This window comes from Austrofundulus limnaeus, unplaced genomic scaffold (genome assembly GCF_001266775.1).
Source record: "Austrofundulus limnaeus strain Quisiro unplaced genomic scaffold, Austrofundulus_limnaeus-1.0 Scaffold66, whole genome shotgun sequence".
In the NCBI taxonomy this organism is placed as follows: Eukaryota; Metazoa; Chordata; class Actinopteri; order Cyprinodontiformes; family Rivulidae; genus Austrofundulus; species Austrofundulus limnaeus.
Genome location: NW_013952468.1, coordinates 228,718 through 252,500, shown reverse-complemented (window position 1 = coordinate 252,500; position 23,783 = coordinate 228,718). Strand labels below are relative to the sequence as shown.

General features: G+C 38.3%; 1 protein-coding gene across 1 annotated transcript in view; it reads right to left on the bottom strand.

The window, feature by feature from the left end:
* hap1 (huntingtin associated protein 1) overlaps positions 1 to 12,141 on the bottom strand; it is a gene marked incomplete at its 5' end in the record, with an annotated part of 14,962 nt that extends 2,821 nt beyond the window's left edge. Inside the window, 14 exons of the mRNA XM_014010177.1 lie at positions 820 to 922; positions 1,053 to 1,241; positions 1,344 to 1,681; positions 1,763 to 1,981; positions 2,086 to 2,297; positions 2,411 to 2,485; positions 2,913 to 3,043; positions 3,128 to 3,206; positions 3,325 to 3,433; positions 3,697 to 3,791; positions 3,893 to 4,009; positions 4,193 to 4,269; positions 11,441 to 11,629; positions 11,853 to 12,141. Coding sequence (XP_013865631.1) covers positions 820 to 922; positions 1,053 to 1,241; positions 1,344 to 1,681; positions 1,763 to 1,981; positions 2,086 to 2,297; positions 2,411 to 2,485; positions 2,913 to 3,043; positions 3,128 to 3,206; positions 3,325 to 3,433; positions 3,697 to 3,791; positions 3,893 to 4,009; positions 4,193 to 4,269; positions 11,441 to 11,629; positions 11,853 to 12,141 — 2,222 coding nt within the window. The remainder of the gene's footprint in view (positions 1 to 819; positions 923 to 1,052; positions 1,242 to 1,343; positions 1,682 to 1,762; positions 1,982 to 2,085; positions 2,298 to 2,410; positions 2,486 to 2,912; positions 3,044 to 3,127; positions 3,207 to 3,324; positions 3,434 to 3,696; positions 3,792 to 3,892; positions 4,010 to 4,192; positions 4,270 to 11,440; positions 11,630 to 11,852) is intronic.
* Positions 12,142 to 23,783: the final 11,642 nt, after the last annotated feature.

The window sequence follows — 23,783 nt, the reverse complement described above, 5'->3', positions numbered from 1 at the left end:
ATACTACTTGAAGTACATTTCATTTCAGAAATTCTATACGTTTTCAAAAACAAAATAAATTCTATATACAATAAAAAAATACAAATCACAAATAAAATGAAAAAAATCTTATATCTGCCCCTTTTTTCCAATAAAACTAAATTCAAACAATAATAATTTACAAAAAAAGCGACATGAAGTTAACAACCCGTAAACTTTAGGAGCACAATTATAAACATGTAACAAAAAGAAAAGTTAACTTTTAAAATGAACATCAGCTGAACTGAGACAATTTATCCAAGAAATAACTAACATCTTCATTAACATCTCAAAGGGAGGAAATACAAGAAACATTCAGTAGAAGTTTCTGCTTTAAATAACTTTCCTCAAGTTTGTTGTGAATATTTATTCAATGTAAACTCCAAAATGAAAGCACAACTGTTTTTGTCTTGTTATAAACTCAGATTGTCTGCAGTTGTGACTTAAACGTCTCAGAAATGTGTTTGTGTTTAAACAAACGTTCGTTGCCTCTGTTGTTAATATTTGAGACAATAATCAGCCATTCTGAGCTCCACCACGTTCTTACTTTTCCTCCACGGCTCCGTCTAGAGTTTGAGAAAGAGCCCCGACAAAACTTTTCTGCCAACGAAGGGGTAAAAGGGCAAAGGTCAAGAGAGGAGAAGCAGCATGGTAAATCTAAAATAAAGAAAGTGCTTGAACTTTAAAGGTTAACTCCTTCACCTCCCTTTAGGCAGTAAATCAGGTTTTAGAGCTTAAAGCTGTGAAAAGCAACAAAACATCAGCGTTTAAAAGGAAGTTCTACAGCGTGGGAGCTCTTACCTATTGGAGAAGGAGGGAATGAGAGGGGAGGGTTGGAGGACTTTGCTGGAGGTGATGGTATGTGTGGGTGAGGTCTGAGGGAGGTTTGAGCCCGRTGGAGAAACTATCAGTTCATAGAGGGAAAGAAGCACATTAGAGGAGTTTTCAAGTCTTTTACATCATAAATAACATCAAAAAAGAGGAGATAGRAGAGAAGTGAAACGACAAGGATGGAGGAACTGTGCGTGTCTCACCAAATCCATGAGCTCCGGAGAACTGAGTCAAGTCAGGCTCATCTTCCTCCAGGTCGTTCAGGCTGTAGACGTGCTGAATGTCCACCTCCAGCTCCTTGAAGTCTTTCGTCAGGACTCCAGGACGCGGGTGGAGAATGCCTCCCAGGTTTGGTTTGGCCAGCTGCTGCCAGTGGTGCAGAGTCACCGAGCCTGAYGACAAGCACAACTCCAATGTGACAAAAACAATGACTTCCTGGAGACGCAACTCCACATGTTGTTTTGTGCTTTCATTATTGGCTCTATGGCTGTTACCTTCAAGAGGTTTAACAATCTGCAGCCGGTCGGGCAGGTAGGACCGGGACCCCCCCGATGAACCACAGGAGTGGCGTGAGCTCCCGTTGGAGTAATTGGTGCCCGTCGACGCGTCGGAGCTGGAGGCCAGGCTGTCGTTTGGGGTCTGGAAGCCACTGGAGCCGTCTCCCTCCTTGCAGTTTGCAGCCAAGGCTCGGAGCTTCCGTTCCCGCTCCACGTCAAAGAACGGCCGGTCYGAGGAGTGGTTCTGCTGGCGGGCCGAGAGGCTGTGCAGAGCAGCTTCCAGGTCCGGGCCTCCGGGCGTGCCCGGCTGACCCAGACGTTTGGGTCCACCAACACTGCAGGTGGGGGAAAGGTAACATTTGTCCCACCACGCACGCAGGTATTAAACCAAACTTCAGGCATCTGGCCGACCTCACCTGTTGTCGTCTTTCTGAGCAGGAGTGGAGCTGGGTTTGTCCTCCAGGTTAATGCTGGTGCTGTCGGAGCCGTAGTAGCTGGTTCTGGGAGTGCTGGTGCAGCTGGAGCGRGCCGACACCGGGCTGGAGCCTGGCAGTCCTGGTGAGTGGCACCGAGAGCGCATCCTGCCGGCTTTGTTCACCACTTTCACCGTTTCGAACACACGCCACGGATGGCTCCTGTTGAGGAAAAGCAACTTAAATCTGTGCACTTAAACTGAAGATTAAAAGCCTTTACACATTTTATTCAGCAGTTTTTCAGTGTTTGTTGAAGACGGACTCACTTGTACTCTGAGGGAGTCGGGGAGTCCAGGCCTTTACGAAAGGTTCCTTCTATCTCAGCTGCCAGAGAGTCCATGGGGAGGACAGAGGCCAGAGCAGTGTACCTCTGCACCGTGCTGTTGGGCAAACTCTTGTTTCGCAGATTTTTGATGTCTTTTTGTGCCTCGTGGAGCATGTCCTCACACTCAGAGTACTTGTCCTGCAAGTCTTTGAGCTGCAGACACAGATTCATCATTCAGGAATCCATGAATATAAAAAACACTACACTAAAACRTGAATTTTAAAACATTTTACTTTCATTTTAAATATGTTGCTGAGGTCACTCACCTCTGATTTCAGTTTTAACTCGTTTTCTCTGGAGGCACTCAGGTGTTGGTTCAGTTCCTCATTCTCATGGGCAAGCTAAAAACAGTTTAAAGATTTCACGTTTTTATAAATGAGTTATTATCACACAACAAAAGAAAGAAACGTACATCCCTGCAGGATCATTTAAATCAGGAAACTTTTTTCCGAGAGGGCCAAAATAAAAATGTGTTTTAGCGCTGCGAGCCAAAAGCAATAAAATAAAACAAGAAATTCAAACACTTTTATAGGAAAGTGCTTTTATTTTTCAGGATTAAGCTAGCAGCCAGTGCAGGGGCCCATGTTTATTTTAATTTTATTTTTCAGCCTGTGCACTTGGAGGAAGTTTGACATACGCTCATGCAGCGTTGATAAAACATGGCATCAAAATAAAATAATCATGTGTAGGGGGTTGTAGCTGCCATGATGTTCAGGTTATTTCCCTTTTTACAAATTTCTAGTGTGTTTGTGTTTTTGTATCCCTCACCCCCTTGCAGCGAGCCTGCAGGTCAACAATCTGAGCGAGCAGCGAGCTGATCTCCTCCTGCTGTCGCAGAGTGTCCTCTACTTTCCGTGCCAGCTCCTCGGACAGGTCCACCACCTGCTTGTTTGCAGATGCTAAAAAAAAATTAAAATAAAATTCATGAATACAACTGCAGCTCACATGACTTCCTTTGACAGAAGCAGGAACGCTGCACTTACAGAGCTCCTCCACACACACCATCATCAGCTCCTGTTCCTGCTCCTCGTAGTTCGTCGTCTCCGTTGAGAGCTCATTGGCCTGTTGAGAAAAAATGTGATCAAATAAGCCAAACAGTTCTAAATATTTAAGCTTTTTACTTTAATCRATTTAATAAATATGAGTTTAAAGTTCAGTCTGTGTCACAACTTATGCACACCTCTAATCTGAGTTTGCGGTTCTCCTCTTCTAAACTCTTCAGTTTCTGCTGCAGGAAGTCGTAATGCACAAAGTTGCTGAGAGAACTGCTGGATTCGTTCCTTTTAATTCTGCACAAAAAACACAACTCTAAATATGAATTTTGTATAACAGACAAAGAGAAAACGGACAAACTAAAACTGTGTAGCGGTTTAAAATTAGCTAACATAATGCTAATATTTGCTAACATAATTAGCTAACATATGCTAATATTTTGCCTCTTTCTCCATTTTTTCCTTTTTTATCTACATGTTATAATTAATATTAATAAACTAAGCTTCTTTAAGAGTGAACTATCATAAAGGCCGTTTGTATTACTCGTGCGTTTACTTACGTTGAGTGTGCCTGAGCGTTTTCGATTTCCTCGGTGCTGGCGTAGAACTGAAGGAGGTCGTCTCGCATCGAGAGCTCATGTCGAAGCTGAGCGATCTGGATAATWATTTTATAACCCGTTAACATTTGTGATTATTTAAAGGTCAGCAGGCTAAGTTTTTGTCTGACACAACATGCATCTTCAGGAGCATTTTTACCTCCTCCTTGGCGATCTCGAGCTGCTCGTCCAGCATTTCATTTCGGGCCGTCAGCTCTTGGTTTTGCTTCAGGAGCGACTGACCGATTCGAGCTGCCAGCTCCAGATCTCGCTCTTTCTAGAAAATCAGATCGTACGTTTATTAGTTGCAGAGTCGCTGTGAATCCAAACTTTGATTTACTTTAATTTGATCAAGTTGATAAGAGAAAAATGTGCTGAAAATGCAGTGATGGTCTGTGAGGCGCAGCCTCAATCCTCTTTAATCCTGTTAATCTGCTGTCTGTGTGTCCGTCTGTCGTACCTCCTCCAGCAGGTGGGTGACCGCTTTGATGTCATGATACGTCTTGGTGACCTGGCCCACCCTGTCTGAGCACAGCACTGAGGAAGGAAAGAGAGGAGTTTAATGATTGGAGGCAGACAACTTTTCTCTCAAAAGATCTATTAAAATTAGGATTTTTTTGTTTGTTTGTTTGCATCTCTGGATTATGAGTCTAATTTTAAATCGAACAGGAAACAGGAAACAGATGCAGATAATTGCCTCCGCCCCCAGAAGTTTTAGTATCTGCAGACCACAACATCTCCATGTGGTCAACAGAATCCTCTTAGCTTGATCCCTTTTAGCCCACATAAGATGCTAATGAATTTGTTCTCCTGGACRCTAAAATAGCTCGATGCATGCCTTCACATCCACAGGACACACAAAGCAGAGAGGAAAACAGTAACTGGCTAAAGAGCTGAACTTACATCCTGAACAATAGGTTGTTTAAATCGAATTAAAGTCATTGGGACTGAACAGGAAGAAAGGATTAATTAGTCTCTTCAAAGGGATTTATTATTGCTGCAGATTAGAGTTTAAAGCAAAACAGTTCATGTCTTTTACTTTATAAATACTTTTATATTTACAACATAAAACCCACAGTTATTATTTAGCTTTTTAATAAACTTTTCCATAAATCTATTAAACTTTTAAGATGTGTACATCTTTTCAGTTTTATAAAATGATTTTTGAATCTGAAAATATTCAGAATAATTTAGATTACCTACACCGCAGAAGAGCAGTTTTATAGAAACAGTTTCTTCTTGACTGCATTATTTTTAATTACTCCATTAGACAGATTCATCTGAATATTTTCCCCCTCATTAATGACTGTTCAACAGGTCTTGTTCTTCTCAAGGACGCTGCAGCAGGATAAAAATAAATCACGTCCTCTAAAGACCAAGCTACAAATACTGTTTGTCAYTGAAAGAAATAAAGTAAAACAAACATTTCTAATCCCATTAAAAAGACCCGCTAATTAAATAATTAAGAGTGAAGATGATTACAGCTATTTTTAAATGCACTACTCACTCGTTAAATAAACATAAACAATGATCCTAATGAATAATAAACTTCATCCTAAATTATGCAGCATTTGGATCCACGGTCTTCCTGAGCTCTAAACTCTGATGTGTAACCTTCGTGACTCGGTCTATAAATTAACAAARGTTAATTAGATAATTGTTTTCCAAATCCTATTGTTGCAGCAGGGCTCTGCAGGTACAGAAATAAACCACCCCACACCCAAAATAAGAACCAGTTCACAGAAAAGTCGGGCAAATATTCAGAATGCAGCACAGGACAAAGGGAAAAAAATGCAAATTTATATTTTACATATTTTGCACTTTATTGTTTAACCTTGGAGATGAAACCTGATAAACATTATTTCAATAAAGGTCATTCAGTACACTTATTTGGTTATTTATTTTCTTACACAGGCTAATTTTTTTATGAATAAGTGAATCCATCTTAAAGCATTGGACTGCCAGAACGAATCAGAACCTGGTTCTGAAACTCAAGCTGTGGTTTTTACAGCGAGGCTGACGTTAAAGCTAAATGCAGGCTGGTGCTGTGAACCGCTACCCTAATACTGTCCCTGTGGATAAACCTGGGTGAATTACGTACTTATGACGTCGGTTATATTGAGGGAACTGGACCAGTGAAAACGAGTTCCGTCCTTAGAAGAAGATTTACACTGAAGCTTGCGGAGCTTTAGATGCTGGCCACATATTTATTCAAACGCAGGATTGAAAATGTTTATTTAAAATTAACCGCAGTTCTGAACCCTTAAAAACTCGTGTAATAACTAAAAAAAATAAAATAAAACACAAAAAAAACAAAACTAACATTTAAATGAAGCCAGTTCAAAATGAATCAGAAAATCAGGCAATAACTAAGATTTTTATTTGTATTCTTCTTTTAGCAAATCTCAGTTTAAAAAAACCAACAGACCAATACAACAAACATTATGTCCCTGCTGGTTTTGCTTTTTAAAATCATTAAACACGTCCTTCAATCTGATTACATGAAATTGTTTTCTTAAATGTTTTAAACACAAAAACAAATTAATTTGTCTAATAATTATTATATTGATTTGGGGGGGGCTGAGGAAGCTCAGTGGTCGGTGTCGCAGTCTTTTAATCCTGAGGCTGCGTCAGGAGGAGCATCTGACGCAAAATAAACCTTTCACGCGAGTTCGCTCGCTGCGGAGACCCCTGCAGAGGGGAGCAGCCAAAAGAAAAACAAAATGATCAAATTTAACCAATCACAAGCAGCTGCACAGCAGAGACAACAAACACCAAATGATGATGATTACATTAAGCCCGATGCGTYCGAGCAGCTGCAGATACAAACACAAGGACAAACGGCCACCGTGACCTTCAGAAAACCACGAGCAAATATTCAAGCTGAGTTTATTTTTATAGTTTAAAATTCTCTTTTGGAACAAAATCTTACAACAGCAGCTAAATAATTGTTTGGGAAATACTATTAACATGCATTATGTGTTCTCCATGGCATCACCCTGCTGAATCACTATTAAATCTCTAACAGACATAATGAAACAAGATCATTTTAGGATTAAATAAAAACATTAACCAACAGTTTTCTGTCTCTCTTTGCTGTAGTGCCTCTCTGCTCTGCACATCAGACATCCCCTGCCTCACATTTACATTTCAGCATCTCACCTTGTGTCACCTCCTTGCAAAGACTTTTGTTGTTATTGTTGTTGTTATTGTTATTATTACTATTGCTGTTGTGGCATTTTATATCCGTTTCCACCCTTTCGTCCCCGAGACTCTTCTCATCGTCCTCCTCAGACGTTGAGCAGCTCCACACTTCCATGGTAACTGGAGGAAAATTGTTCTCCATCTCTTGGTTCATGTCTTTATTATTCCTTGTCTTGTATTAAATGCGCTGCGTGCCGGCTGAGCTGTGGGACGCTGGTCGTGTTCCTGGCATGATGCTGCTGCTGGCTTCTGTCGAGGAGGAAAACTGCTTCGGTTYGTCTCTGTGAGGCTGTGCAGGGGAATCTGAGCTGCTGGGTGTTAATATATAATCCCTCAGACTGGACGGGCCATCTGTCGTCATGCCTGCCTCCGTTCACCTGGCCACGTTGGACTACCGGGTGGGAAAAAAGATGAAGAGGAGGAAGAGGAGGGGCGAAGGAGGATGAGAAGTCTAAACCGTACACCAGAACGCAGGACGCTAATTTCTCTTTTTTCCTTATAATAAACAGGAAGATGAGTGGATCACATTTAAATCAAGGAATAAATCAGAGTGGGGTGCAGTTAAAAAGGATGCTGCATAAACCCACCCAYCCCTGTGAAGTGAAGAAGATGGTACATCCCCCCACACACCAGTGGCTGCTCTTTTCTCTCTGCAGACGTAAGGATAGAGAGGCTCTGCGTAACACTGGTGCAGGCAGAACCACACCCACAAGGTTCTGATGGAGGCAGCCCACTGGATCTGAGGCTCAAGTCAGTATTTCCTTAATAATTAATCCAAAACACCGCTGCTGAGGGGAGTTTCAAGACACGAGCCTGTTTTACCCTTGTAGATATCGAGGGATGTTCATCCTAAATTATCATTCTTTAAATCCTTATTCTGTCTGTTTTCRGCGAGGTCAAAGACATTTTTAGTGCGTTTCAGAGAAGTGTTACAAAGATCCACACTAAACCCAGATACGAGTTTCCAACGATCAATTATTAACGTCTTCATTAAATTTTCAACATGACCTGACTCTCCTTGCAGGCTGAACAGGAGAGGCACCTCAGACAACTTTCACCAGTTTTCTGTCCCTTCAGAAGGAAACATTTCTGCTAAGATACATACTACTTGAAGTACATTTCATTTCAGAAATTCTATACGTTTTCAAAAACAAAATAAATTCTATATACAATAAAAAAATACAAATCACAAATAAAATGAAAAAAATCTTATATCTGCCCCTTTTTTCCAATAAAACTAAATTCAAACAATAATAATTTACAAATAGCAAAAACATCAACTCCTTCTCGAACTACAAATTGTATGGCTACACATTATGCTATTTCATATTTCTTCAATATACCAACATTTATCAATCTTTTAAACATAAACATTGATCTGGCATTTTTCACATCACTCTCCAGATTATTCCATAATCTTATTCCTTGGATTGAAGTGCACCGCTACTTCCAACTAGTTCAAAATTTAGGTTTCACAAACATCTCTATCCCTGTAAGTTTGTAACAACTCTCTCTCTCTTTAAATAATTTAATTGGATGTTTAAAGGTAACATGTTTTTGTGAGCTCTATTCATAACCAATAAAATACTATAATCTACCAAATCAAAAAAGGTCAATAATGTCAATTTAACCAACAACACAGCTGCAAAGGAAATGTTTGTGAGGACTTATGTAAGGACTTTGCCCACACTAGTAAACAAACAGGAGCAAAGGGTTTTATATTKCAGTCAGCTGCCAGCAACAGAAATCAAATCCAGAGTCAAACCCTCTCAGTTGAGTTTAGTTTAAAAAATGTATCAAATTACAAAAATTCAAAGATTTTATAAAGAATTGTTCTTAAAAACAAACTTACAGTTAGAACACAGTGTGAAATACTGTGCTGTGTAGATAACTGCATAAAGATTAATTAATGTTTATTATTGGTTTCATTGATGGAAGAAGGGGAAACCCGGGAAGATTATTTTACTTCCTTCTCCTGGACAACAACAGAAATAAGACCCAACAGAAGAGAAACTAAGTTCGATTTAATACATTACCAAATAATTTTTGTTACAGATCAAAGTCTTTACCTGCAGTCAAATCCTAACTAGAAATGCTCCTGGTCCTTTGGCTACTTCAGATTTCCCCCTGAGCTTGCTGATAAGAATCATTGATTTTGAAAAGGWTTAATAATGAATGATAGATTCTCAGGAGACTGAACTCTGTTTGTTTACTTCAGCCACCTGTCAGCTTTTCAGGTGCCAGCTGTGAGTGTAAATGTTGTTGAAGAAGAGGCAACAAACATGACGGGACTGTAAATTCGTAACGATCAACTACAAGAAAAGCCGAACAGCAGAGCTACATGATAAAAGAAGAAATCAGGAGTAAAACGATATCTGAAAGTCATTTCTTTAAGAATTGCTTAACACTGAACCTGAGAGATGCATCATGCCTCAGCTTTCCTCAGGGTCAGGGTTAGGCTACAGAAATGAATGGAAGTCGATAAAAGGTCCTAATGTGGGTAGAAAGACAAACATATGGAGTCTTGATTAACACCATATGCCAAACAGCTCCAAACTAAGTGTGGCACAGTCTGCATRAATCAGGTTAGTCTGTCCTGTCCCTGACGGCTCCATGTGACCCAGCTTCAGCTGGGTACAGGATTAGAAGGACACAACAATACAATCTCAAATAATCCTGTCTATATCAGCCAAGATACCACACTTTACATCAACAGATCCTTTTCAAAAACAAGWTGAAGTCACCATAAAGGTTTGAAAGTGCATGGGAGCCTTTATTATTGACTTGTTCACTAATGTTTTACAGTAAGTGCCAAGGAGGAACAACTGTCTCTGTGAAATATAGAAAATAATTGATCCTTTGAAGCTGTAAACTGGAAACAAAGCTTTATTTGCACACTTCTGTTTGCTTTAAGTTAATGAATTGTAAAGCAGGAGGCTAAAACTACAACATTATAACTATAAAGTTAAATAAATAACCTGTTGTTAAAAAGTGCCTGTGATATTGAACAGTTTGAATGATTTTTCAGAGCAACATCATGTTCTTTTACCATCTTGCAGTCTAGACAACCTCTGCATCTAATTATAAACGCTTTATGTGTCGCAGCCAAAACTGTCATTAGGATGTCAGAGCAGACGCAAGGATAGAGTCTGCTGACCTTCAGCATAAACTGCTTAGGATGCCCAAGCACAATGAGGTAATTGGTTTGATGACGTTTGACATCAGTGACTCACAAATGAAGGATTTAACCTGGAGGGGGTGGTGGGGGGGTTCATCCACAGAAAACCCCACAAACTAAACCTTTCACAGWAATTTGGTTCATTTTGTAACACGTTTAAGTTGGTTTAAACCAAGTGTGTCTCTTAAACCCCAACATATCCAAACTTTGACTATCATTAAAAAGTCCTGCTGTTGATGGAAAATAAATGGTTTGAAAAAATATGAAATAAAAATGAATGTAGGATAAAATCTGCTCAGAAATTTCATTTGAAAACCTGATCTGCATGAAACGTTTTACAATTTTAAAGTGAATATGTTACGCTGGTAGTTAGTTATATGTTAAACAGAAAGAGGCAGCAGTTTCTCAATGTATTCAGTTTTTTTAACAGAAGCTTATCAGTGGACAGGATGTCCTATGTTGCTCAAAAACTGCACTTAAAGTCAAAGTGGAAATAAACGATAAAAGAAAACTGTTCAAATAAATTATCTTAGAAGTATTTTCTACTTGATAACAAATAAAAACATAACTTTTACAAATGAAAATACTTGTGCTTTTGCAGAAGCAACTCTAAATTTATAAAAATTCACTCAGAAGAAATAGACCCATCACATCAAAATGAGGATTAAGTCTACAAGTGGGATGCTGAGAAATAGACAGATAGTGTTTTGATGAAAACATTTGCAAAAATTGCATTTTGTCAAAATATAACAAATAAGTGCCTCATCAAAGTATTATTTGAATTGTCTGAAATATAATTTAAAAATGTAAGCAATTTTTGAGCATTAGCAACAAAAAAAAAAACTGATTTTGGGGGGAAAAAAATTAAATTTTTTAGATATTCTCTGTGAGTTAGCAAAGCTTTTATTTCTTTCCAGCAGAGAAATCTCAATATTCAATACTATTTGAGGTTTGTTCTTTATAAAGACTTTAAAAATTCCTCATTAAAATGACTTAAAAATAGGGTTCAGACCAAATATTTATGCATCAATTTAACCAACAAGACAACTTACCGGTACGTCATATTTCTAGATGTGCTTATGATATCAGRATGATCGAAGTATCAGGAATCTGAAAATGTGATTAGGTCATTTTGACCAAATTTGACTTAATCCTTGTTTCGATATGATGGGTCATAATATTTATCTTAGCAATAAAATTATTCCAGAAGTTTTTGGTACAATTTTTGCAAATAAGGTAAAAATGATTTTATTGATGGCACCAGTAAAACGCTTCAGAAGATGAAGCCTTAACAAAAAAATCAATTAAAAAAAAAACATTACTCACAGAAGTACTTGAAAGTTTCCTCAATCTGCTCATGTGTGAGTCCCAGGACGACGACTGGTGGCAGCAGAGGGGTATGCAGCCAGTCGTCGTTGTCATATCCAAACACGGTGTCTGCTCGAAGYGTGTAGTTGGGTTGACCTTCTGACAGCAGGCTCACGATCTCCAGCTCCGGCAGGTCCGAACAAAGGTCTGAATGTGGACAATGTTTGAGTCATTTAGGAGCAAGAAAACCAAGAAAAAAAAAAGAACATGGCAACTGGTTTAAGACGATGTTACCATTAATGCCACGCTGCCCTCTACTGATGAGTTTATGCACCTACAACGTGCTCCTGGTGCTGCTCAGGCTCAAAGTTGGGTTTGTTTTTACCATCTGATTGTTTGGATTAATCCTTGTGAAAAGAAGAATACCTACCAGTTAGAGTGGACACGTCATGCTGGGACCGTTTGCCCGGCTCGCTGAGATTCCCGACTGAAGCATGCTGAAGAGGCTGGGGGTCCGCATCCAGGGCCCCCGGTGCCTCCCTGTGCCCCTCATGGAGGGATAGTGCTGACTGGGTGTCCAGAGGGGCCTGTGTGTGCCAGGAGGGAGGAGAAAGACCACCGGGAGGAGACGATGGAGGAGAGGACGCAGGGTGGGACAGCTTGCCTGAGGTGAAGGGTTCAGAGCTGAAGACAGCCTTGAGACTCTGGCGCCCTCTAGTGGTTCAGAGACTAAAAGAAGGCGACTCGGTCTCACTGGACTGGCAGGTTATGGATGTCTAGACAGAAAAATTCAAGAGGACAAAAGAAAGAAAGACAAAGAAGAATATTTTAAATGATGTGTTTGATTACTGCCAGAGAAGAGCTGTGTGTTTTTATAAACACAACAGTCTCCATTAAATGCTTGGAATATTCAGTAATATTTTATGTTACATTATACAATAAAATACCTTCAAAGTCATTACACAAACACGTTTAACAGACTTGACTCTTAAGATTTACTTTTTTAAGGATACAAGTGTTTTTTTTAATAATACAGAATTTAATAAAGCAGGTTGTCATAAAACAAAATATGTCTGATTATCAACTGCAGCTCATACAAGATGTGGATGTTGTGACATTCTGTTTATTTTTTTTACATTTATACAGTTTAGCCCTGTTGTTTTAAAGTTCAGTTTAATTTGATTCAATTTATGACTTAATTGATTTTCTGGTCATTATGAACAACAGATTTAAGAATGTACATTTGTAAAACTTGCTTATAATTAAAAATAATAATAATAGCTTGGCTGCTGTTTCTGGTTCTCTTACTGACGTCGGTGCTTTTTTTCCTCAGAAGACAAAGTTTCCCAGCATTTGACCTTTTTTTATTATTAAACTGAATAGCCTATAAACAAAGCAGGGCCTGGCCTCGGGTCTGGGTTTTAGGGTCACACAGGTAATGTTACCACACGGGTCAGGTTCTCCAACAAAACATTGTTCTCCTGTAAACACGACACAAAATAAAAGGAGGTGGATGTTGTATAAATATACACAAAACTGTTAGTCCCTGGAGCTACAGCCACTGCTATAAAATGCCAGTTAGGATTTGTTTAGGGATTCTCTCAYGTACCTAACAGAATGGATCATTGGATCGCAGCAAACGTGCTTTACATAAAACAGAAACAAWTACATAAAATTACACAGCATTTGGTAGTTTGATTTTGATCTGCAGCTTTTTATTTTTCAACTTAGAGACAGACCAGAAACATACATGTTGGATTCAGTGGTAAAACTAAATTAACCCTGGTTATGAATGAGAGTGAAAATGATTGTCTTTATGAGTCCCTGTGATGGACTTCGCAACGTGTCCAAATTTTGTTTTGTTTTGCGATGACTCTATACTCACAGTGGAAACAGCTGAGCAGTCCACCGTGTGTTACTATTAAAATGATGCCTCTCTCATTAATTGACGTTACATAAAAGCTTGACGCTCTGCCCAGGCTGCCAACAAAGGGACATTTGATTCTTCAGCCCGGTTATGGCGGTCAGTAAAACACGCAGGCCAGAGGGCAACGGCTCCAATAAGGCTCTCGTGACAAGATGAGTGCAGAAATATGGCAGTTCAGGTGCTGCTGTTTGCATTTTACCACATTTACATACGCACACGCCGGCCTGATTCAACAGAAATGAAACCCCTAAACAAATAYAACAATCAGCAGAGGCTCTTTTTGATATTTTCTTCTTTACTTTTAATCGGCTGAGGGATTTGGTTTGTGGCCAACATCTCTGATAATCTTTGTGAAGATTAGAAAGAGGAGATTCCCACTAAAACTCACTGTGGGAAAATAATGTTTTCATTTAATAATAAAAGCTGTTAATTCCTAAACAGAATAGACCATTTTTCCACTCTGTCAGTTTAGCGTTTACAGAAAGACCACGGTGGGTTTTAAACAGAAGACCACTGAGATGCTGAGACTTAAGGATGAAGGTAAAAGTCATCTCCCCCTCCTTTATATTCTTGTCCTTTTACTGTTCCAGGCAGGTAGCCAGCAGGGAAAGAAAGTCAGCTAAGTAGTCAGCTATAGGAYATCTTTCAAGCAGAACGTAATGGARCTCCAGAGAAGACTTGTGCTCYGAGCTCCAAGACGGCAACAGAAAAACAGCCTTAAAATGTCATTAGGGATTTCTTTTTTAAAGTTCATCCACATGGAGGACAAGCAGGACATTTAAAGTCACCACCAGAAGTGAGAAGTAACTAACTACAGTTACTGCAAGGGAGCAATATTGTGTTCTATTTTTAGCCGTTTTTTTTAAACATGTACATTGGCTTTTACTCAAGTATTTAGTACTTTGCTACAATTTGAATCTAACTTTTTACAAAGTAAAATAAAAAARAATTAAGATCCATTAAAAAATAAACTGGCCCTGCAATCACAAGAATGAGATGCACAAGTCGGGCTGCAGAAGTGCAGACACCTCAGAAAACAAATCTATCAAATTCTGCTGAAGCTGAACTAATCAGAACAAAGTGATGCTTCAACATTTTTTATAAAAAGGACCACAGATTATTCTATTAAAACAGAAAAACAGGTGCTGACTTTAGTACAAACAAACCTTTACTGTGTTTTTAATCGTTGTTTCTTTGACATCTTTGTGAGCTAGAACCATTTAATTAAAGAACTAGCATTCTAAGGGAATGCTTATCGCCCGCTAATCCTGTGATATTGTGAGACGTCACAGAGTRTGTTTTAGCACAGTATCTGCAAAACTGAAAGCAAATATTCCTAATCTTTGTTTACTGCTAATGTCACACATTTTAGTTGCTGTTTCTTTTCTCTTTTAACCTGATACACAAAAAAATCCAATCTAAAACAATGAAAAATCCTGTATTTTGATAGCTCTTAAAGGAGTCTAAGTAAAGTATCAATATAAGAATAGTTGTGCTCCTTCAGTAAAATGTGTGCCTTTCAACTTTGTTCATTACGTAATAGAAATGAATCAGCTGTATTGTAGGAAAGGTTGCAGTTTCTGGCTGGGAGTCATGGCAGAGCTGAACCTGAGTAACACAAGCAGAAAACCCTGCCTTTGACCTTGAAGCGCAGACTGGGCCAACTAGAGCTCCGCTGGTTCTCTGAGGCTTCCAGGAGGGTGTGTACGTGAGCCCAGGCACACAGGACACAAAAGACACACAGGACACGGGAGGGGGAGGGACAGAGGACGCCTGCATTCAGGGTTTGTGAAGAGCGGGCAGCGTCTGAAAACTATTCATTTTTTCATTATTTTTATTCATGCCAGCGTTGACACAGTAAAAAATAACTCCCAACTCTTATTATTAGGAAGAATTAATTTGTTTGTTATCAATAAAAGCAGCAAAACGGTAAATTAAATATTGTTTTAAATACAATGAAATCTGCAAAATGTGGACATCAGAAGTGAGGTTCAGTTTTTCTGTTTGTGTGCAAACGAACCCCACCTGTAAGGCTCATCTGCTGCTCAGACACTCCTCAGGACAGCTGATAAGGTTTTGCCCACATGACAGATCCTGACAGGTTGATAATTYAGTTCTTTTTAATGCAATATTGATGAAACCCTGGGTTTGTGTTTACAAAACTACATTTTCAAGCTGCAGCTTGTGGGTACAAACAGATTATGTAATGTGGAACCTCCAACTGGCACAACTTGGCAGAGTGGTGAATAGAAAGTAAGTTCAGGGAAAGTTTTTAGAACACAAAACAAATCAGAACTGAATTACTAGGAACTGTGAGCTGCAAAAAAACATTTAAAAGTTTTAAAAGCCAATTTATTCAATTCTTTTAGGCCCAGTCACACTATTAAAATTTTCACAAGTTGGCATAAGTTGTCTAAAGCAATAGTGTGACAAGGCCTTTAGTTGTAACCCCACCCATAAAAGGAAAAAAAATCTATTTCCTGATTTTTTACTTCATAAAGTTTCTCATATTTTTCTTATTTTGCCATAAATAAAAAAATGTCATGTCATCTCACATCATATAAAGGCCCTGTCACACTATAACGTTTTACACAACTTATGCCAACTTGTGAAAATTTTAAAGAGATCTACGTTGAAGATGGAATTTAAAAAAATCAACTGGAAGCCTGTTTTAGGCATGTATATACCATAATGCTATAAAATAGATCAAATACATAACTTTTATTAGTAATTTATACAAAAATAATTTCATAAGTTGGCATAGGTTGTCTAAAGCGTTATAGTTTGGCAGGGCCTTTAAACACACTGAAGGACTTACTATTTTATTTGCAAAGTTTCAGGGGTCAAAAAGATTTGAGTGATGCTGATTTAATCTTTAACAAAGAAGGAAGCACATAAATTAAATTAAACAGTCCAGATATTAATCAAGGTCTATATAGTTTGGTCTTCATTACAAAAAGAAAGTGATAAAAAGTCCTCAATGTCAAAGTAAAAATCACATTTTGACAGAGTAATACCAATAAATAAAGAACATGTCGTTTAAAAGAAGGCAATGCATAAATATTCACCCTCTTTAATGTGACTGTCATAATTCAGCTCAAAGAAAGTAAAGTCAGGGAAAGGAGACAAAAGGATTTCTGAGACCCAAAGCATCCCCAGGAGTTCTAACATCTGTCATGAAGACATGGGAGGATTATAAAACATGTGTAAGTCTACCAAGAGCAGTGAATGTGGGAGAAGCCAGGGAATATTGTTCATTTGGTCATGATCCATACATCAAGACCACAGGTGAGCGTTGGAACATAAACAGACCAGTAAAGCCAGAACTTTGCTTTTTGTCTCAATTTTTTCTTCACCACAACTGACCAAAGCAACACCCTCATTACTGATGATGAGGCCCCGATTCGTTAAGGCTTCGATCTGTTACAATTTAAATAAAACCAACAACGTCACGTTTTGAGATTTAAAAATGTGCTCAAAATCTAAGATGAAGGAACTGCTTGCATAAACTGCATGGTGTCCCACATCTGTTCATTAAGATTATTATTAGAACCGGAAAGTTAACAATACTGAATAGAAACTCAGATTTCCTTTGATTTTTTTTTCCTTTTCTTCTTTACAATCTAGTAAAACGTGCAGGATTAGCAAAAACCATCAACAGAAATACGACCCTGTGCTGCTTTAACACAACTTTCAATTTCTTCAAAATGTCTTTTTCTGAACATTTCCCTCCAACTAAAATGATCCAAGACCCAAACATTATGCTGCATTAAATATTTGAGCTTTATCAGTCAGAACAAAATGACCCAAGAGTTTATCTGCAACATGTTGGGAGTGAGCAGATAAAGACGACGTGCATCAGATCACATCTGCAGTTCACAAAATAAATATATCCCAATACTGCAACCTGCTTACACACACACACACACACACACACACACACACAGATCACAAGACATTTACAGCCCAATCAAGCTGCAAATTGTGTTTGAGCTGAGGTGCACGTATATCAGCGTCACCTAGAAACGTAACGCTCAATTACTGTCAGTAAATAAAAATGTTACGCTTAAGTGAAAATCCATCCAATTAAACTGTGTCTCAACTTCAAAGACTTTTTAACAAAAGAATAAATAAAACAAATAATTAAATAACATCCTTAGTTTCAAATATTTAAAGTTAAATTACTTGTTGGATTACAGCTATCATCATCACATGGGTGTTAAATAAGCAAACAGCATCAAAAACTAATTAATTCCTGAGTCACGTCAGCTTCACAAAAAGCTGCAAAGAGCCTAAAACGAAACCAATGTGCTCAAACTGACAGATGTCATCCTATAAAATGACATCATATGAACGAAATGTTTTTTTTCCCTGAACTAACTTTGTGACTTACAAGAACAGTTTGGTTAATCGTTAACAGCGTTCGCTCACTGTGCTAAGTTTCCAACAGGACACATTTATTGGTGATATATCAGCCATAAATCATATTCCAGTCTGAGCTAAAAACTGGATGCTTCAAATCCAACATGTGTTCAGGGATCAATTTTATTCAGCGTAGATGTGTTGTAATAGGATACCTGCAGCAAACCCTTAATTTATTAATAATAGATTTGTTTTAAAAAAGTCCCACGTGTCTGCACAATGCAAACACAAGTCTGCATCATGACAAAAAGGCAAAACATAAACCTGACACAGAAGACTTTAAACGGAGACGTAAGCATTTGATTTTTAAAGTGAATATTAATTAATTTGAAACAACAGTCACGTATTTATTTCTGCTAAAACACATCATTCGTTTTAAATTAATTAAACATAAATAAGAAGCGCGAGGAAAAAATAAAACAAGAATGTCACCCTGACAACTGCAGGAGCTAAATCTGGACAGCAACTGAGATGAAAGTGGTCACACAGAAAAACAAAAACCTAAAACACTCTCTCTTCTGAAGCAGAACCTGATGAGACCACCCAACATGTGTAAACTGAGCTCAATATGTGGACTGAGCTGCAACATTAGCAGATTTTGGATTTGTGCAAACCTGACTTGAAATTTAAGGTTACTGTTTAACTGGTTTAAGGTTAGTGCAGAACTGATTGGTCCTGCTGGGTTACGGAGTGTGGTGACCTTTAAAACAGAAAGAAAACAGCCACCTCAAAAGGCAAAGCTAAAATAATTAATTGAGTGTGTAAATTCTGACCCAGGTGATGCAAAGTTCAGACTCAAACACTGAGCAGGATTTGAGTTTTTAGGAGTAACACATACTTTTATATACATTTAGAACTTTTTATTTTGTGCACGTCACAACTCATACAGCTGACTTTTACACCATCCTTGAATAAATAACTAGAATATAAGCCAGATTTGATTACATTAACTTGGTTGTGTTGCGTTAACTGTATTACTGATTAAATCCTGTGTCGTTTCGACAACTATGAAAGCAGAAAATGAGCATTAAACTAGACTTTAGGGTTATTCTAAACTTAAATCATAGTTTGGTAATCATTTACCAAATTAAAAAAATGTGATGCATTTACCCTGTGGATAAAACTATGCTACGTGCAATAAGTTTTATAGACAAAATATCTTTGAGGCCAATAATCACCCATAACTCTGCCTCCTTAATAACCTGATTTGTCTAAATTAGTTTCGTTGTGTCAGGAGTTCAATCAGGTAAAAGCTTCAGTGCTAATTTTGGTAAATGCTCACCACAGCAGGAGTAAAAACGATGTGCAAAATGCTAATAAATATTTGACTAGAATACGAGCGATATCCTAGACTATGTAAGAGTAAATAATGACTTACTGCAGTGCTGGAGAAATTAACTCTGTGTATGATGTTCTGTGCAGGACTGGTTCTGCTTCATTCGATGTATTCCCATCAAAACACAGACTCCTTATGGTCGGTGCTGCTCTGCCGGCCGGCTTCTCGTCTGCCCTGAGGGTGTCCTGCCAGAAAGTGGAGAAAGCAACAGTGAGGGAGGGTGGAGCTGGAGCTGACATGGGAATGAGAGGGGGAGGAAGAGGAGCAGAAGGAGGGGCGTCCACTGTTGAAAAGGCGTGCTGCTTAAACAGACAATGAACAGACTTAAAAAGAGCACAACCGAAGCTTGCTAAACGTGACAATACGACGAGTCACGACTCTCCTTTTCCCTCATTTGCATCAAAGTCCACAAAGATCTGGTCTCGACAATATCATTCAAATCAGCTATTTCCTGTACTTCAACCCTTATCACTGCGACAACGTCAAGTCTGTTTGCCAGCACTGCTGCTCACTGATTTACAGACACTAATCAGTGATTAATTACTCACTGAATCTGATCTATGCAATATTTTATCATGTGAATGTTTGTTTTGTGGAAATCTTCTTTATCTAAAAGTARCCATACATTATTTTTGAAAGAAATTTTCCCTTTATTCAGACCTGTGTGTATTTTGTTCATTTATTTTGATAGTGATGYAGCTTTTAAACGCTTGTGTTTACCTGTAGGAAAACAGCAGAGGAACCCGCAATTACATGGAGCTCACAAAGGCAACAAATGTTTGTCAAATCTGGTCATAATCTGGAAACAAAGACTACAGTTAAAAGTATTATTATGAGATATAATCTTGTTTTTTAGTGAATTACATTATATGAGAGTACAAAAAAAAGATTTTAGTCTTATAAACTCACAAGTGTACATTTCCATCCATAATGAAAATGTATTTTCCTTCAAGGTCTTACACTAAAATAGCAATAAAGATAAAAGACATAGTTCTCAGTTAAGTCACAAAAGTTTTGCCACAAATAAATTTAAAGGAACTTGTAATGTTCAACAAATGCATTTTGAACYGTTTTGCTCTTATTAATTTAACTAATATCCTGTTGACGTGAAAAGCTGTTCAGGGTGGGATTATCATTGAGACAAGTTCATTTTTCGTTCTCCAATTTGTCAYACGTGAATTTTAATCTTGGGGTTTACTTTTGGTACCATAACTACAGCTGGGTCAGCATGTTTCATTTCATTCTGCCTCTGTTAATGCCTCCGTTTCATATCAGTCAACACTGCTGAACACACAGGGGATAAAAGGTGGTTTACACACAAAGGTGCTATTCATGACCCAACAGTTTGTCTACAGCAGTGGGTACACTTTGTGAGTCACAGCTGCTAGGATTTTAAAGGTAAAACTCAGATGTGTTTATCAGTTTAAGTTGCTTAAACAAAGACCACCAGCTATAAAATAAAATTACTGTTTGAGAGAGTTTTTTAATCTTTAAAATGAGCTATACCTACTAAGTTGAACTAGCAAAATAAAGCCTAATTTCATGTGTTTTTAAAGGGGTAAACCAACTGGTTAAACAGCAAAATATTAATTTCTGTGTTAGCTCATTAGATAYGGCCAAGTTGGTCTTAATGAGTTAATAATGTTCGTTAGATTGATGTGAAGGTGTTAAAGTGATGACAACATGAATGGCAGCATCAACACATCCGCCCACCTTCTTCCTGCGGCGTTTTGGTGGAAATGTCTCCCTCTGGGCAAGTTTTGGACGATTATTACAAACAAACGAAAAGGACAAATAACAACAAGACGTGTTTACGAAATGTCACAAATCTGTGAAAACAGGAAGAGTGAGTTCAACTTACATGTTAAAACCTCCTGCGGYTCAGCTCAAGGTCGTATTCGGCTCTGAAGTTCCCCCCTCAGTAAACTTGGAGCTCAGCTGTCACAGCACGCTCGTGCGTTCCATTAGGTCATCTCGAACGCGAGGCATCATGGGAAATGTAGTTTAAAAACAAAACACGCTCAGCTTCACTCAAAAGAACAGGCAGTAGAAACAGGTAAAACACCTGGGACTTTGTTTCTATTATTTCTTTCTTTCTTTCTTTCTTTCTTTCTTTCTTTCTTTCTTTCTTTCTTTCTTTCTTTCTTTCATTTATTTATTTATTTATTTATTTATCAGGGAGAATGCAAACAAAAACATAGAACAGATCAAATCTGTAACTGATGCGTTGCACAAAGAGTATATAGCTACAGCTAATTTGCAACTCCCTGCTGGTTGGGCATTTCTACGCAAATAAAGTACATGCAGTTTATGCATCCAAATACACTAAAAATGCATAAGCATGTCTGCCAAGAAAATACATAAAACCAACCAATACATCTTACAAATTCATGCAATAAAAATTAACAATAAAATCATACAAAAAATTGAAATACAAAAAAGGTAGAATTCTAAAACAAACAGTTTTATAAAGTAAGAAATCTGAGCCCTGATGAGATAGAGATAAAAGTTGTTACTTTTAGCCTTTTTGTTTGTTTCTTGTTTTACACATGCTGGTGTGTTTTGTCTCTGTAATCTGCACTGGCAAGGTAATATATAAGGTGCAAACTGACTGAGCTTCCAGAGGAATCACACCTTCTCATATGTTGGGCCAGAAATAGCAACTAAATGTGCTGTGCATTTTATGATTTACGTCCAAAGTACACTTTTTACATATGTTAGCAACTGTAGTGTCTTCAGACGACTGTTTGTGACATGCTGTGCCTTTAAAAGAACATCTGTAGTGGGTGATAATTTTAGATGCTGCACGTATTTTATCAGGATCAAACTTTTAARGGCTCCCACATGTGACCGGAGCAAGTGTTGAGCTATTTTAACCCTGAGGGCCACATGTGAGAGCCAGGCAATGTGAGTGAGTCTCTGTCTACCTCTGGTGGTAAAACACTGAAAGAAGCAAACAAATATTCTTCACCTTTGACCATTTATTAAAACAAAAAAGCTGACAGCAGGTGCATTTAATAAAAAAGAAACTTGCTGCAGAAAGTAACAAGTTACCAGTGTTAAAACTTGGATCTGTGGTGTTTTTTGACAGGTGTTTCGTTGCAGCCCTGCTCTTCTTTGCTCCGAAACAATCCCAAGAAGACTGACAGTGCTGCTCCGTGTGAGGCTTCCATTTGTTAATGAAGATTAATAATTTACCACGGTCTCTGTCAATGCAGGACTGGTCTGCAAGGGGCCGCTTCCTCTCCCAAGGACAATAGAGACCATTTCCTGTGTGGGGCACAAAGCCATGAGAGAGAGGCCGACACAGACCAGTACTGTAAAGCAGAAACACATAAACGAGTGTTGTCACTGAATAAAAGACAGAGTTGGATGTTTGCCGAGATTTACGGAGATGGTCAGGACAAAACTAGAGCTAGAACTTTGCAGTGAACTATTTACAGTACTTTGTCTACAGTTGATTACCTTTTGGAGCCAATTCAAGATGGCCACTGCAGCTAATCAACATTTACCAACCAAAAATTACCATGACTCAATCAACTGTACAGATATAAAGCTAAACATTGGTAACAGCTGAAAATAATTAACAACAGGTACTCTGATCTTAGTATAAGATGGCATTCCTTTAAAGTATGAAAAAAAGCTACCATTAGCGGAAAACTGCTACAGTAAAATCCTAAAGTCTGTGTAGCCGGAGTGATCACAAGCTGCAGTCTCACTCTTTTAATTCCTGGCTAATTTTCAAAATAAAGGGGCTGCTGTGTTCAAACAATGGCACCATTCATGTCCCTGCAGCCCCTGTGTCCACTGTTCAGGGATATCTGATGAAGCGAAGTCAAAGCCAAACAGTTTGGACTGTAAATCATGAACTCAGATGGTCCCGTTCGTTGACACGAAGGCCCCTGCTTCTGTTCTGTTCAGTGAACAGTCTAATAATCGTCAAGGCCTTGAAGCCGCACATTAAAAACCTAACTGTCAATTAGGCCTGGGGCTATTTTCAAGCATCCACACACATTCACTGTGACAAATATAATGGCCTATATAAGCAGCAGTGGCCCAGCATGCCCCGCTCCTCTCTGCCTCTGTCTGTTTTATTTTGAGAGGCACAGATGATGACTGTCACAATGGCTGCATCGGAGGAAGYGGGGATGATACACCCCGAGGCATGACACAGAGTACAGCCTGACCTGTATGTGTCTATCATCCTGTCCGAGCGTATCATCCTGCAGTTAGAGAAGCCTCTGTGCACACTGTGTGGAAGGTATATTTGAATCATTCTGCGATTCTGAGGGATGCTTTTTACATTTCTGAACAGGTTGCACAGGCTCTTGGTCTTTTTGCAATAAAACGGCCATTCAGAAGGGGTCATTTGGCAAAAAACAAAAAGTTTTAATTTGAGTTTTAGAGACCTTTTCCCACACTTTGTCTTATATAAACTGTGCATGAGTGAGGTTTTAAAATAAGACAAGCAGAAACTAGTGACATTACTGATCATTTCTACAGTCATTAAATTAGCATCTGATTACTTTATTTTTAATAATGTTATGTATTTTTTGTAGCAAAGTGTGGGAATGAATAGGACATTTTTTACCTTTAGGTTAAGACAATTATACTTTATTTTTTCTTGTTGCTTAATATCAGAAGGTTGGAATTTTGAAAAATGATTGAAAAATATA